General features: G+C 45.6%; 1 protein-coding gene across 1 annotated transcript in view; it reads left to right on the top strand.

Annotated features, from left to right (window-relative positions):
• LOC144175068 (cell adhesion molecule Dscam1-like) overlaps positions 1-14681 on the top strand; it is a 322844-nt gene that overhangs the window by 243944 nt on the left and 64219 nt on the right. Inside the window, exons 10-11 of the mRNA XM_077704109.1 lie at positions 7617-7910; positions 10548-10667. Of these exons, the coding sequence (XP_077560235.1) occupies positions 7617-7910; positions 10548-10667 (414 nt within the window). The remainder of the gene's footprint in view (positions 1-7616; positions 7911-10547; positions 10668-14681) is intronic.

Raw genomic sequence — 14681 nt, 5'->3', positions numbered from 1 at the left:
CAAGCTGCGGCGCGTGGGGAACGCCGGATCTACACTTTCCCCCGTCTGTGAGGGACATTAGGGCCCGTCGGATAGAGCGAAGTCGGCGCTCCTCTTTATCGTACTCCGTAGTCGCCTCCAAAATGCGCCATCCCTTTTCCCAGCTCGACTGGGAGTTTCTTGTGGCTCAGGAGACGACAAAACCGTTGGCTGGTAGTGGTAGCAAGCTTTGCTTAAAACGGTCACCTGTCTGTTTTTTCGCTGCAAATCAACTGCTGGCATAGCTCGTACACGTCTATATTAATCAGTCCCGAGGAGACCTCGGAAAACCCGTCGCGGTGGCTCATTGCCTAAGGCGTTGTGCTGCTGAGCACGAGGACGCGGTTTCGATTCCCGGCCGCGGCGGCCGCTTTTCGGATGAAGTCAAAAAGCGAAAAAACCAGTGTAGCGTCGCTTTTGTAGCGTCGGTGCATTAAACCTCAAAATCAATCATGCAGACCTGGGACATATTGAAGCAAAATGTAACCACGTAACGGAGAGCACAGCGGTATTTTCACTTAGAACACACGTTGGAGAACATTTTTTTCTCCAGTAAATGAAAGAAAAACAGCACTTTAGAAACTGGGCCTTAGAGAGGCTAGCTAAAAGCGAGCACAACAACATGTCTAGCGATGTTTCAGTCGTTACAAAAACGGGAGTTATCAAAAAATACGCGTGGTGTCCCGACACAAAGCGAGTCAGGTAAAGTTGAACTGACCAAAGCTTTAATGCGCCTCCACTATATTCATCATGCGGGGAAACAGAAGGAAGGAAAAGAGAACGAACGGCGAGGGGAGAGCGAGGAAACCAAGTCAGATGGCAGAGGTGGCAGAAGGCTCTTGTCTTCGTACGAAATTGAAAGCGAAGAACGCACACGTGCATTTTTCAAAGCCTAGCATTCTTTCCCGAGTACCCCTACAACCAGGACTGTGGAACACCCTGCATTTGCACAAAACTGCAGATATCGCCGAGGTTCAACCCGTAATCGCAATAATATCGTAGATGGAGATAACTGGTCGGACGAAATTTTGAAATATAAAAAATAAAAAAATATATAAAAAACTACGGAAAATGGCCAAACGCGTAAGGCCGTTCATTTCACAACAATGCAGATTTCCCGAAAGTTCCAAATGTAATCGTTATAATAACGTAAATGAAGATAATTGGTCGGACGAAATTTTGAGAAAGAGAAAAATAACGAAAATATATAAAAAATTACGGAAGATGTCAAAACGTATACCACATCCCATTACACAATAGTGCAGACTTCGCGAAAGTTCCACTTGTTATCGTTTGAATAGCGTAAATAGACATAATTGGTCGAACGTAATTTTGAAAAACTAAGAAAGTACGTAAACTATAACTAAATACTTAAAATGGCGAACCGTGTAACGCCTTGCATTTACCATATTGCAGATTTCGGACAAATTCTAAACGTGATCGTTGTAATAGCGTAATGGAGATAATTGCGGCACGCAATTTTTAAAAACTAAACACCACTGAAATATTATAAACTTACGGAAACTCTCAAACGTATACGGAATGGCATTTCCACAATAATGCACATTTCGCAAAATTTCCACCTGTAATTGTTATAATAGCGTAAATGGGCAAAATGATTGAACCACGTTTCAAAAAGCTAGAAAAGTAAGAAAGCTATAAAATTATTGCCGAAAATGGCGAACAGTGTAACGCCCCACATTTCCGCAATAATGAAGATTTTGCGCAAGTTTCACCTGTATTCGTTATAATAGCGTGATTGGAGATAAATCGTCGGAGAGCATTAAAAAAACCTAAAAACATTGGCTTCAAAAAACTCACACTCAAAGCAGGCGGCATAAGAATGCAACGGATTGTAGATACGCCTATGAATTTCTCCAGATATTTTTCTCCGAATCGTTCTGAATGAGACTTTTTAAGGCAGTTTCCTATACTCGGTCATATAGCTGGCTTTTGCACGCTGAAGGCTTGTCCGTTACCATTATTAAAGGCACAATTATTAAAACGTGACCAGTAGCGGGTGACCCATATGCAATGAAGCGTGGCGAACAGCTCCACCTACTAATAGGTATCACGATTCCCAAACTGTGCCAGGCGACCATATATTTAGTGTTGATGGAGAGACCGCGGCCTAATCAAGTTTGAGCCGGGTTCTATTTTTTGGCGCAAACTTTGAAGGCCCTTTATAAATAAAATGTGACGGTAGGGTTGGTTATATTGGTTCTGACGAAGATATCAACCAGAACACGCAAAATTAAAAATGCTGTTTGTGGAGGTACAATATTACGTGCTATTTGTTATATTTGGAAAACCAGATCCCCAAACCTAGTTACTGTATTTAAACCTCGCGTCAATATGACTTGAAAGGAAAAAAATTGCCCTCATTGTGTGCTCTGGTTCATACATTTTTGTTCACGTTTCTATAGACCGTGACTTATCTTTATTTGGCTGGTGGTTGACTCGCTTCTAAGATTGAACAGCCCACTTTTTGACAAGGGGGAACAAAGCAAAGATGTTCACAGCAGAAGCGCTTGTTTTGGGTACTTCTCTACTCCGTTCATGTCAAAAAATCTGCGGTGTTCGATCTTCACTATGCAGTCGTGGTGGCCTTCAGTCTTTCCGCATGTCGAACATTGGTCCCAAGTGCAAGTGGCTCCAGACACAGACCTATCGAGTGTACCGATAGCTGTAGCTTTTGCGGTAGCGCGTCTAGCTTTTTTGCGCTTTTTCTCCTGACTTAGAGTGGCGATTCTACTACCGGACGACGTTAGGTATTTCCCGGCACCGGTTTGAAGAAATGAACGACTGCGTTGGCGAGTGGCTGGAGTTTATCAAGTGCGTGGCCGTAGTAATTAAAATTGGCCGGCCGAGATTAAAAATCCCCAAGCGCCTCAACGCCGACAGACCCAAAATAAATGGGAGCCTGGTTTCAATCTGCGTAAGTGCTTGCATAATGAGCGCGTTAGTCACTGAAGACTGCGCTGTGCTGTCAATAAGGGACTGTATAATAGATTGCACGCCGCGCGTGCCCTCGATTTATAATGGGGAACCGGTCGGGGTGATGAAATACAGAAGCTCCGTACAAAGCTTACCTGGATGATGGTTCAGTCCCCTGAGGAATATTTATTCACAGCGCTGACTTGGTTTGGTTATTACTAAGCGCAGCACGTGGGTGTAATATCGAAGATTTATTGACCTAGATTTCATTTGCGCTTGTTAGCAATCCGGGCCAATTTCTCGGCTCCTCAGCTAAGTTAATGGAATTGTGCCCAGGCCAGGGTGCGTTGTTCAACGTACAAAGGTTCCTAGGCGTCAAACAGTTTTGCATTTCCTTTAATTTAAATATTTCTGCACGTGCATCAGGAGCACTTCTATTTCAAAAGTGCACTCTTGCTTTTTGTCGAATGTGAGAAAACCTGACGCCAGAAGTGCTTAGTAAACTGATTGAATTCTGTAGAATTTGCCCTTGTCAACGCGGGTGAATATTTGGTCTCCAATATTCATCATAAATGCTGTTTGCAGAATGATCAACCTGCGGAATCCACATAAAGGACTTCACCGCAAAGCACCTCACCACAAAGCACCACACGCGCGGCATTGAGTTATTTCTCGAAACAGACAATAGATGCACTTATACTCCCGCTACACATTTAAAAATTGTCAAAAAAAGTCAACAAACATGCCTTCCCGGGATGGTGGACGGTTAGGAAAGCTGTTTAGTACAGGAAACAGTGGTTTTACAGAATGTCGCATAAAAGAGCAAAACCATCTATCGTTGACTAACTAATTATGACAAGTCAATGAAACTGGGCGTAAAGATTAGCTTCCAATTGCCACACAACTTTTCTTGTGGGCGTTTCAATAAAAGAACAGCTACATCTGTTGTCTGTAACCACACTTATCTCATAGATGCCCTTGTATTGACAGAAGACATTTTTGTGCCTTTTACAACGTCACTGCGCAGTAATTGCGATAAGTAAATATAATCCCCCCCCCCTCCTCTGCGGCTTCGCTCTTAGCTTGGCGCATATAAAAAATCTACATGTCTACCTCTCAGAGCACATCCACAGTATCAAAGTCCTCGCTCTTTCTTTCTCTCCCTTTCTGTCTGTCAAGGAAGCGAACAAGCGTCGACTGCTTATTTTTCTCTAAGTTTTGAGCATGAATTCATGTCGTGGCTTCGCTGATCAGCACTAAAAGGGGACACAAGAATATATTGGCAAACACCAAAAATAGTTAGGATAACATCTGTTACGGTGCACGCAGTGCGTCGCACTTGCACACGGTAGCCCAACGGGGCTCGCCTTGTCGCAGTAAACGGGGCAATCCATATCATTTCACATGCCGTGCACATCGCAAACGTGTTAGCTTCATCCCTGTTACATTGCGGGTTCAGAATTCCCAAAACGCTAAAAGGAAAAGAAAAAGCTCGGTTATCAGCATTCCGCATAAAGGTCGCGGTAATTGGCTCGATTTTGAAACGCTGCTCAGTATAATTACCTTGAGTTTACGCAACCACAGGCCGCGCAGAAATAAGAAAAGCAGCATAAAATTAAGTCAACGCGTGTGCGACCTAGTAGAAAGAAAGCCCTAAAAATCTCTGCTAAATTTTCTCAGCAGCACCCCAGCTGATGAAAAAGCAAAAAAAAGAAAAGGCTACACAAAGATCGAGGTCAGTTCTCTTCGTGGCGAATCTTCGAAAAAAATGCTGGGAAACTGCGTTACGTGATGGCTACTGGTATTATGTTGCTCGCCAACCGTTTGCAAACTAGCGACAGCGTTACCCATAGCAAATTTTCTCAACTACCATTGTACTATCAGTAGCAATTGATACTTGAAAATATCAAGAAACTATCGATACTATGCACAGCAAGATGTACCGATCATATTGCGCCAGAAGTTGGCTTTCGTACGCACTTAAAGGGACACTGAAGTGAATTTGTCAAGCTCCCGTTTTTGCTTGCACTGCGTAGACTTTCTCAAATTAGCACACTTTTCATCGTTTATCCGGTTGACAAATCGGTAATTATTTTACAAAGCGCGAAAGAAGAAAAACTACCACGCGCGGTTTGCGGCGGCCGCACCAACTAAAGCTGTGACGTTAGGAGGAGCGGGCACCGTGATTGGACGATGCCCAAGGTGAGCAACCAAACAAGTTTCGGTTTCGGTTCTGTAAAACACAACCGGTGGCGTTGTTGGATGGACATTCTCAATAACTCAGTAATCATCGTACCGCGCTTCTGCCATGTTGTCAGCTGTAAAAATGCATAAAGATAAGCCTCCCAGGACGGCTTGATTTGATTGATTGTAGGGTTTAACGCGCCGACGCAACGCAGGCGATGAGGCGCGCCGTAGTGGAGGGCTCCGGATTAATTTTGACCACCTGGGGATCTTTAACGTGCGCCGAAATCTCGTACACACGGGCGTTTTTGCTTTTCGCCTCCATCAGAAAAGCGGCCGCCGCGGCCGGGAATCGAACCCGCGACCTTGGGCTTGGAATCGTAGCATTCACTAGCAGAGACCTACGCAGTACATGAACGCCCTCCGCGTACCCGCAAACGCCCAAGTGTAATGCGCTTTTCCCCCATATTTCGAGCTTGCCTCCCTCATGCCTGTATCGTAAAAAGCGTGTTCGCACCAGGCCAAGGGTCTGTTCATTCTGGCCTGTGCCCACTGCCTGCAAGCAGTCGGTGCTTATGGCAACAGCACGCCAACGAGAACTCGCTAGTGCGCCAGTGCCAGCCTGCGCGCGTTCTGTGAACTAGTTCGTAGAGCCATGAACGTTGCGGCCCAAAAAAAGGTGAACTCAACGTAGAAAACATCCGCGGAAAACGAAAAAGTTAACTTACAAAAAAAAAAGCACGTACCCGCGGGGATTCGAACTCGTGACTTGCAAAATACTTGCGGTGACATACCTAGCACCCAAGGCCACCCGGCCACGGGCCGGGCTCTGCTGGCCTTGGTAATATAGGGTATATATTGTACAACCAGTTTACACTTTTATTTAGTTTTGGCATTTCAAGCAGCTTAGGTGACTATTTGTTGTATTGCGCTCGTGCAGTAAGCGTCGCCCGAGTTTCCACAATAGCTCACGTCTAGCAATTGCTTTTCGTAGACGGAAAAGCGTTCGCAGATGCGTAGTCGTGCTGCTGACCGCTGTGCTTGTTCGCCCAGCGTAAAAAAGTGCTTCCCGCACCCTAGTTTTACGCTGTACGGTAAAAATATCAGTTGATTTTATTTCCTTAGTACCTATATTGACTTCGCTGACTCTTCTCCCGCCTTCAAGAGGCCTTATATTTTCCTACTGGCGTACCAGTCAGCGAAGCGTCGCATGTGCGCTTGTGCAGCGCTTGTGTGAAGCGACCTTGACTTGGAGCTAGATACAGTGTACAAACTAACCAAGTAAAGAAAGGCACATTCTTCCATTCACAAACGTGTCCTGGCTTCGTTTCAACTGAGCGAACGCATCGCGACGACCCGTCGCCGGCCGGCGGACGAAACGCTGGGCCGACTGACTCTGTCTGAAGGCCGGGGAGCCGTGCAGTAGCGCAGCCAATTGCGAACTCGGCTCCTCTCGACGTCACACGAAAACGCCGCAGAAAATGGGCGAGCGTAAAGAGAGGAGGACAGCATTTTCGAAATAATTTTTCTACTAAATAAAATCGCGTAAACGCGCCCAGGGTGGTCGAAACATGGCTTGGGGACTCCGGACTACAATTTGCGCAAGTAATCCCGCAATGTTTACATATCACTTCAGTGTCCCTTTAAGAACGGCAATCTACTGGTACATGAAAGGAGATACGGACGTGCCACTCGCTGATGCTTCCGGATTTGCATTCGTGTAATCGTTGTTTGTGGAGTATAGTAATTCTGTGTGTAGTAATTCTGTGAAGGTATGGCGCTGGTGTACCCGCTGATGTCGCAATCTCCAGCACTCGCGAGGATGATTGCGCGAAGAAGGTACATGTTTTTTGCACGGGTTCCTTTATCTGTCCACGTAATCCTCGTTATATTGTGACTTGCTCTCTCCTTTTTATGGCAAAGGGACTCGATAAAAATGTCGCTTCAAAAAAAAAAAAACGGCATAAAGGGCGCACAAAACATGGCAGCCGGATGGGACACAGAGCAATGCTGACTGCTGGAAGGCTCTGTGTTGCCTCATGGTTTAGAGGCTCCCGGAGCGACGTTTTGGCAGGGGTTTTTTTGCAGTCCAAGCACGTGCACATTACCGGACGTTGCCTATTTTGCAGGTGGCGAAACTTCACGTGGCGCATGTGGCACAACCACGTGGCACCAATTCCCAAGATCATGTTGATTACACATTTAGCAAGGTCGAGTAAAAGTAGCTCCCCGATAATGTCACCTTTGCTTGGTGGTGTGAATGAGGTTGAGTGCAGAGTTACCGTAGCCGATAAAAGATACAGACAAAAAAAAGGTAAATGATGCGAATAGTATTGGGAGGACATGGGCTCTTTGTGCACATGGACACTCACTCCTTTGCAACTACATTATAGTGTTCTGGAATATTCTAGCGCACTATAACTACATTGACTGGGATTGCTATATGTTCCTGTAACCTTTTTGTTACAAAATCGCAGGTGGACCACAGATCACGCCCTTCGGCTTCCAGGCGAACCTGCACGAGGGCGTCCGGGCGGGTCTAACGTGCCTCGTGCATGCCGGGGACCCACCCATCCGCATCGAATGGCTGCGGGACGGCAAGCCGTTGGTGCCCGGCGCGCACCCGGACATCTCCATCCTGGCCCCCGAAGGCAGCTTCGTGTCCACGCTCACGCTACAGCGCCTCTCGTCTCGACAGAACGGCAATTACAGCTGCAGGGCGACCAACGAGTACGCCTCCGTCGAGCACTTCGCCGAGCTCCTCGTCAAAGGTGCGCACGCTGCCATGGAAGTTCCCCACGGAAACTTTGGGTTGGGTTTTTAAAGATACATACATGCTACGCTCATTATCTTTTTTAGGTTACACGTGGCTATACTACACTGAATTCTGCTCTACATTATTAGTTTTGGGTATCTTAGGATTGACTTGTCATGCACTTGAAGGCCAACTGCACTCAAATCTTCGACAACGTAAAAATAATGTCACCTAACAGTTCATTTAAAAAGGGTGCGAAATGCAAAATACTGCGCTTCAAACATCAACGCGCGCGACGCAAACGGCTCGCGACATTCGCGTTTTCGGAACCGAAACTGAATAGAAAAGGCGGCCATAGCGGCGGTTGGACGTGACGTACGTGAGGGAACGGAAGCGACCGCGCCAGAGCCGGCGGCCGCTCAGAGCCGCCTTCAAATGCGCGTGGTAGCACCGAGTTTCGCTTTTTTATTTCCACAGAAGAACGTCCAACGTTTGCCCATGATAATACAGTTGGGCGCAATTCCGGCATCCCGTTGCTATTAATCGAGATGAAGTAGACCGCCCGACAGTAATTTTTTCCATCCTAATAACAGCCGGAATAGCAATTTTCGGCATTGCAAGTAAAAAACGGACCCTGATTTACAAAGCTATTTCCTCCTATACGATATCGAAAAGCAGCTTTTATTATAGCCGGCCCCTCGGCTATCACGTCGCCCTCTCTGAAGGGAACAAATCGCACGCGGGCGAAGATAAATCACTATTTCTACTATACATTACATGCAAACAGCTTCGTGAATATAGGCCCAGTATTTTTTTCCCCTGTGTGCACATCGAGAATCGAATCTGAAACTATAAGCCCGCCTCCAGAGCTAAATGACGCACTAAAACACGAAAACACTTCCTATCTACCGCTGTTTTCTGCTTTAACCAGATACAGGTACTGTTGAAAACGTTTTACTTTCAAATAAACTAAATCTAACGCTCAAAGTAAATACTTCACTTGGGAATCGAACAAAAATATAATCTATTGTTTAGGAGAGGATCAGTTTAGTTTTCGCACTTCCCAAATACGACGGCCAATATTTGTGCGGGTGTATTTGTTACTACGAGAAAGGCTGACATTGGTTCACTTAGCTAGGGAGACAAAAGTCGCACAAATGTTTATAGCCGGGTGTACAAGAACTCTATTTGGGTCGTAAAACTTTTGGAAATCTCTAAAGGATAGAGGTGGCGTTGGGCCAGCCCACACGAGGCCAATATTGGACGCGGAAGTGCAAGTGGTCAATAATTTATAATATATCTTTTTTTCTGCGGTAAATGCAATAGGAATGACAAATGTAAAGCAAGTGCTCCTTTCGCGCTATTTTTTTCTTTGAGTAGAAATATTATTTTCAAGTAAAAAGAGTTTGATAACTCCAACACGTTCGCAAGCGCCTGAATAGGTTTAGGCTTCTAATCATTTTTTTGGCATTGAGAAAGATGGGGGATATTACTGCCTATGCGGTTAATTTAAACATTTGATGGCGACGCCGGTACAGTGCGCTGGTGTAGCAGAGAAACCCCGGGCGAACGCATCCCTGCGCCCGGCGGAGCGCCCTGCAAGTCGCCGGAGAAGCGCGAGCTTCACGGGACAGGTTCCCCAACCTCCGTCACAGGCCGCTCGGAACTTGTTACTGCGACTCTCCGCCAGGTGCAAACGTCGTCTGCTCGGAGGTACTTTGAACGGTGGTACCTAGCACTCTCTGTGATTACGAAGCTAAGGATTTCGCCATGGTGATTTTAAGAGCATAGACTACTTGTTTGGACAAAAAAAATTTTGAGTGCAGTTGGCCTTTGAGTACTATTTCGGAGTAGGTTTCCTTACCGTATTCCTTTATACTTTAGCTTCATTGCATAGGTGATCCAACAGCCACAAGTTTTTAGTCGCTCCTTTTATGTTTTCTGTATCCAGTAAAAAGTTTTGCTATTACGTGCGTACATAAACCTGCTTAGTGCGTACTAAGGACACTGTCCCTCGCTCTTCTGACTACCACACCAGAATCCTGCTGCCAGATTCACCATACGAATTTGACAAAGCCACGAGGTATGATTTAAGCGAAAAGGACTCTGTGCTACCATGTGGTGATGACGCTAAAGCAGCCGAAAGGAGTTGTAGGAGGAGAGGTGGGGGTGGACACGAAAACGTTAGACCTAGCTACGCGCCTAGATATCACTACATGGTTTATGGCACCATTCATTGGTTGAGCAGTAGCTAACAACTGGTTATATAGCGGAAACACACACAGATCAGGCTACGAAGTTTGGTCCGTTTTTATACTCTCTGCCGTACAATCTGACGCGAGTGTTACCAGGTGTGCCGTCGTGTGCAGCACCACGTGTGGGTGTGCATATTTGAAGTTACACGCAACCTGCTTTTTCATCGCCGGCGTTTGCGGCTAATATCTTTGATGGCTCTAGCCGACACATTTATGAGACTGAATACAATGCCCTATCCTGGAAACCACCCTCCGTATTTTTAACGAATCTAGACTTTCCATTTTCCATCACAGTATCCCAAATATTTCTAGCCAGGATGTAAAGACCAAGGAGTCTCAACAAAGTGAGGCACTTAAGGAGTGGTATACTACATCCGCGCTATTTCGTTCCTTTGCAGTTGCTCCATCCTGGACCCTTGAGCCGAACGACACGACGGCCGTGTCCGGCCGCTCGGTGTCTGTCGATTGCCAGGCCAGTGGAGTGCCCCAGCCCCACATTCGATGGAAAAGCTCCTCCGGTACGTTTTACAGAAGCTATAGTGCCTCTCGTTAGGAAACTAAATTGCAGGGGGTGATCAGGGTGAGAACGTGGGCATAGAGAAGAGACGGTTAGGCATCATCAAGTGATCCAGATAACAAATATACTAGGAGACGAAGTGACAACTGGGCTAGTTGGTAATGCATATGGAACATCTTGAAGGTAGCGCACTTAAAACACGGACACTAGGGAAGAAACGACAGCGCTGTGGTTTGTCGTTTCTTTCCTAGTGTCCGTGTTTTAAGTGCGCTACCTTCAAGATGTCTCATATACTAGGAGACCATCGAACAGGACCACTGGGGCAGTGTTTCGCGTTTTTTTTTTTAGAGTACTTTCAAAATTGCAGTTTTCAGCCGAAACCTACCTACGGATTCTAACAATGCACCGCCTATATCGAATTCTCCGGCACGAGTATATCAAGGACACTCTTATACACTGTATATTAATGAGCGATATCCCAGTAAGCACAACTTATTTGCTTTCAAGCATAGTAAAATGAAAATGACCTATTGGAATAGCAATGACCGACTTATGTCCGCAGCGCAATCCGCAGGTGAGAGATCGAAGCCATTCGAAAGTGTTAAAGTAGACAGCAAAGCAAAGAGTCTCCAGCGGCAAGGTTACAAAGTTGCAAACCTTGCTGATTAATTCATCATCATCATTCATTTTTCCCTTAAACGCCCCTTTCCGGGTATTACATAAGGAGGGGGAGGGGGCAAGATCAGCAAGGAAGTACATAAAACATGGATATAAAAAACACACGATTGACACATAGAAGAACAAAAGGCACATTTTTACATTTTAGGCGGCATTGGCACATAAACATACAAAGGGCATATTTCCACTGGTCAAGAGGTAATTGCTATACAAAGAAAGTTTGAAATAAGCATTGCAGTAAATTAGATACATAGTGTTGATTCTATAAGCGATTGCACAAAGAAAAGAGAAAAAGTCTGATTAAGTGCGGAAAAGTGGTTTATTTCTGCCGGAATTTCTGTGAACCGGGCTGATTTACAATTGCATCGGGTAAAGCATTCCAAGCCTCAATTGCAGCTGGTAAGAAAGATTTGTTAAAGGAATTAATGGTTCCATGTAAGCGCTGAAGGCTGTGGGAGTTTAAATGGCGCCGCGATGAACGGGTTGGGGGCATCACGAGTGTGGTGTGGAGGTCTGGGGAAAAAAAGAAAAGCGAATAGAAGAGGCAAAATCGAGGGATCTTGCGGCGGAGTATAAGTGCGGGGATTTCAAGGGATGCTTTGATGTTGGTGATGCTATGGTGAGGGCTATATCTGGAAGCGATAAAGCGAGCGGCGCGGTTCTGCACACTTTCGAGGCAGTTGATTAGGTACGCTTGTTGAGGGTTCCAGATGGATGACGCTTATTCTAATTTGCTCCTGATGAACGTTTCGCAGGCGAGTTGCCTGGTAGATGAAGGACATGAAGCAAGAGATCTTCTGATGAAGCCGAGGGATTTGGACGCATCAGCAGCAAGGTTTTCGATGTGTTCGGACGTTAGCGTTAAACGCGCCGACGCAATGCAGGCGATGAGGTGCGCCGTAGTTTAGTGCTCTGGATTAATTTTGACCACCTTAGGATCTTTAACGTGCCCTGAAATCTCGTACACACGAGCGTTTTTGCTTTTCTCCTCCCTCAGTAAATGGGCCGCCACGGCCGGGAGTCGAACCCATGACCTCGTGTTCAGCAGCGCAAAGCCTTAGCAACTGAGCCACCGGGGCGGGTCAAGTTGCAAAATTGCAGTCTTGCGACGGGTTGCAAAGGTTTCAGCCCTAAAGGCCTGCTTAGCAATATGAAAATGTTTTCCTCAAGAGACCGTTTAGAGCTTTCGCCTTAAAAAAAATCGTACTCCAATTTGTATCTGTGACCACTCTGCTGCACGGCGACATCTACTTGAAAAACATCGATACTTCGGCAAGTTTGTATTGATCAGGCATCTTGAAGTGCAGCGCAGTAGGCGCCGTGTAGGAAGCAGGTCGTAGAGGCGAGACAGAGCGGCGACATCGCGAAGGTGATATGTGGCGACGTGATGAAAGCTGGTTGTGAGCCGTTCGAACTGGGACCGGAGGTGGTTACGACCGGTTAGGGAGGAAGGTAATTACTCGTGTTGCGGAGCGCCGTAAGGAAAGCGGTCCGGATCCTATCAGTGAACCCAGTAGTGTTCAGATGTAACGTTCAAAAGGCACATATATTCGACTTTTACCCTCGCATTACAGAAACGGGGAATGTGTCCCCGGATTGCGCTTTAATAGCAGACGCTTCGATTGCTCGAGAAATACTGGACTCTAGGTCGCATACCGCTGTAGTAAGCCTGTGGGGTTGCTGCGGCGGAAATAACGTTCAAATGTCTGATTTCTGCGGGTAAGGGCAGTTTCGCTTCGATCAGAGAATATGACGTGATAGCTAAGATAGACATAGAAGGCGCCGTTGGGACGATGCCCGTCATGGAGACAAGATTTGGCAATTATGAAATGACAGTAATTAAATTACTGTAGTTAAATTACTTCTTGATGTAATGAGAAATGTAATGAATTACTTTGGAGTGTTGGTAATTTATTAATTTAATAAATTATTTCAGGCCAGTAATTTCATGGTGATTACTCAATACTTTCCCAATTACATTTGACTACGATATGGCTAACTGTCCGCTTTTCTTACGGCATAAAAAGGTGAGCAAGAAAAGTTGACCAAGTAGAGTTCCAATGCCCAGAGAGTCTCTGGGCAATGTAACTCCACGAGCGCGAAGGAAACAACGCTTCGATGAAAGCTCTGGTTGCTTTCTCGTTCCTCTTCGTTCCCTTTTCATGCGTTTCAAGGTAATTTTAAAGTAGTTCAATTAATTTTTGAAAAGTAATAGTAATGTAATGTCATTACTTTCGGCCACCTGCAATTTCTAATGTAATTTAATTACATGTTAGAAAATTCTAAGAAAGTAATGAGTAGTGTAATTGAATTACTTTGTAGGAGTAATTTTTCCATCTCTGATGGAGACCACCTCCTCTTTTACAACGCCGCGCAACTGAGGGGCATCAGTGCAAATGCTAACCCGTGAAGTAACAGGCGGGCCACGCGGACGCATCTCTTCTCAGATACTGCGTATGGCAACGCGTAAATCCACTTTCCCCGGCAGCTCAGTGGCCCGAGCATCCGTTTGGAGACGTATAGACTGCTGCTCGTTCAAGAGTTCACACGTTGTTCGCATACCGCCCACGCTGGTATGATTTTGGACTCAGAAAGCGTTGAATGCAAAAGGAGCGATGTCCATCAGGATGTGGCGCACTTAGTCGGCTTCTGGCACCTTAGCGTCCACACGATGACAAAGAGCAAGGATGCCCTCGATATATGAAGACGTACGTCTCTTCGGGATGTTAGATACATGAACCTCGATTCCTTTTCGCACCATCCGAATGAGAGCTTAGCGTCTCAAAAATCGGGCGCAGCTGATGCGTGAAGCTGGAGTAATCAGTGATATGATCTTCGTTAATTAGGAACCACGTTTTTTCCACTACCCTCAAGTAAAATTAACGTTCTGGAGCTTGAGCGAGTCGTTCGATTGTTTAACCTTTTACTTGCCAATGTTCCAAAATTTGAACACACAAGCCTGATTTTGTATTTGCTTCCCAATATACTGAATTTCTATGTATTTGTTTTCGTATACCCACTTGTTTGCGGAAAACATTGCAATTTAATTTTTGCAACAGCCCATTTAGAGGCTTTGAATAAATGTTTACAAAAGGCATATTTTGTGTTTCTTCACCACCACACGTTGCGATATTTTGCTGGAAAATGTAATGTTGAAATGTGCAAAGCAGAACGAAAATATCGGAAGATAGTTAGCGATTACTCTGCGAGTAATATAAAAATTATAAAGACGCTCTAGCTTTCTGTTTCGAGAGTTTTGTGCGAATGTTCTTTTTTTGGAACACTGGCGTTTCATAGAGCTAGCTACAAGCACGGAGACCGACCCCCGATCTTCACG

Source organism: Haemaphysalis longicornis, unplaced genomic scaffold (genome assembly GCF_048455015.1).
Source record: "Haemaphysalis longicornis isolate Haplotype H1 unplaced genomic scaffold, Haemaphysalis longicornis Haplotype H1 scaffold_3, whole genome shotgun sequence".
NCBI lineage: Eukaryota > Metazoa > Arthropoda > Arachnida > Ixodida > Ixodidae > Haemaphysalis > Haemaphysalis longicornis.
Note: the sequence above shows the minus strand (reverse complement) of the source record. Positions and strands in the feature narration are given on the sequence as shown.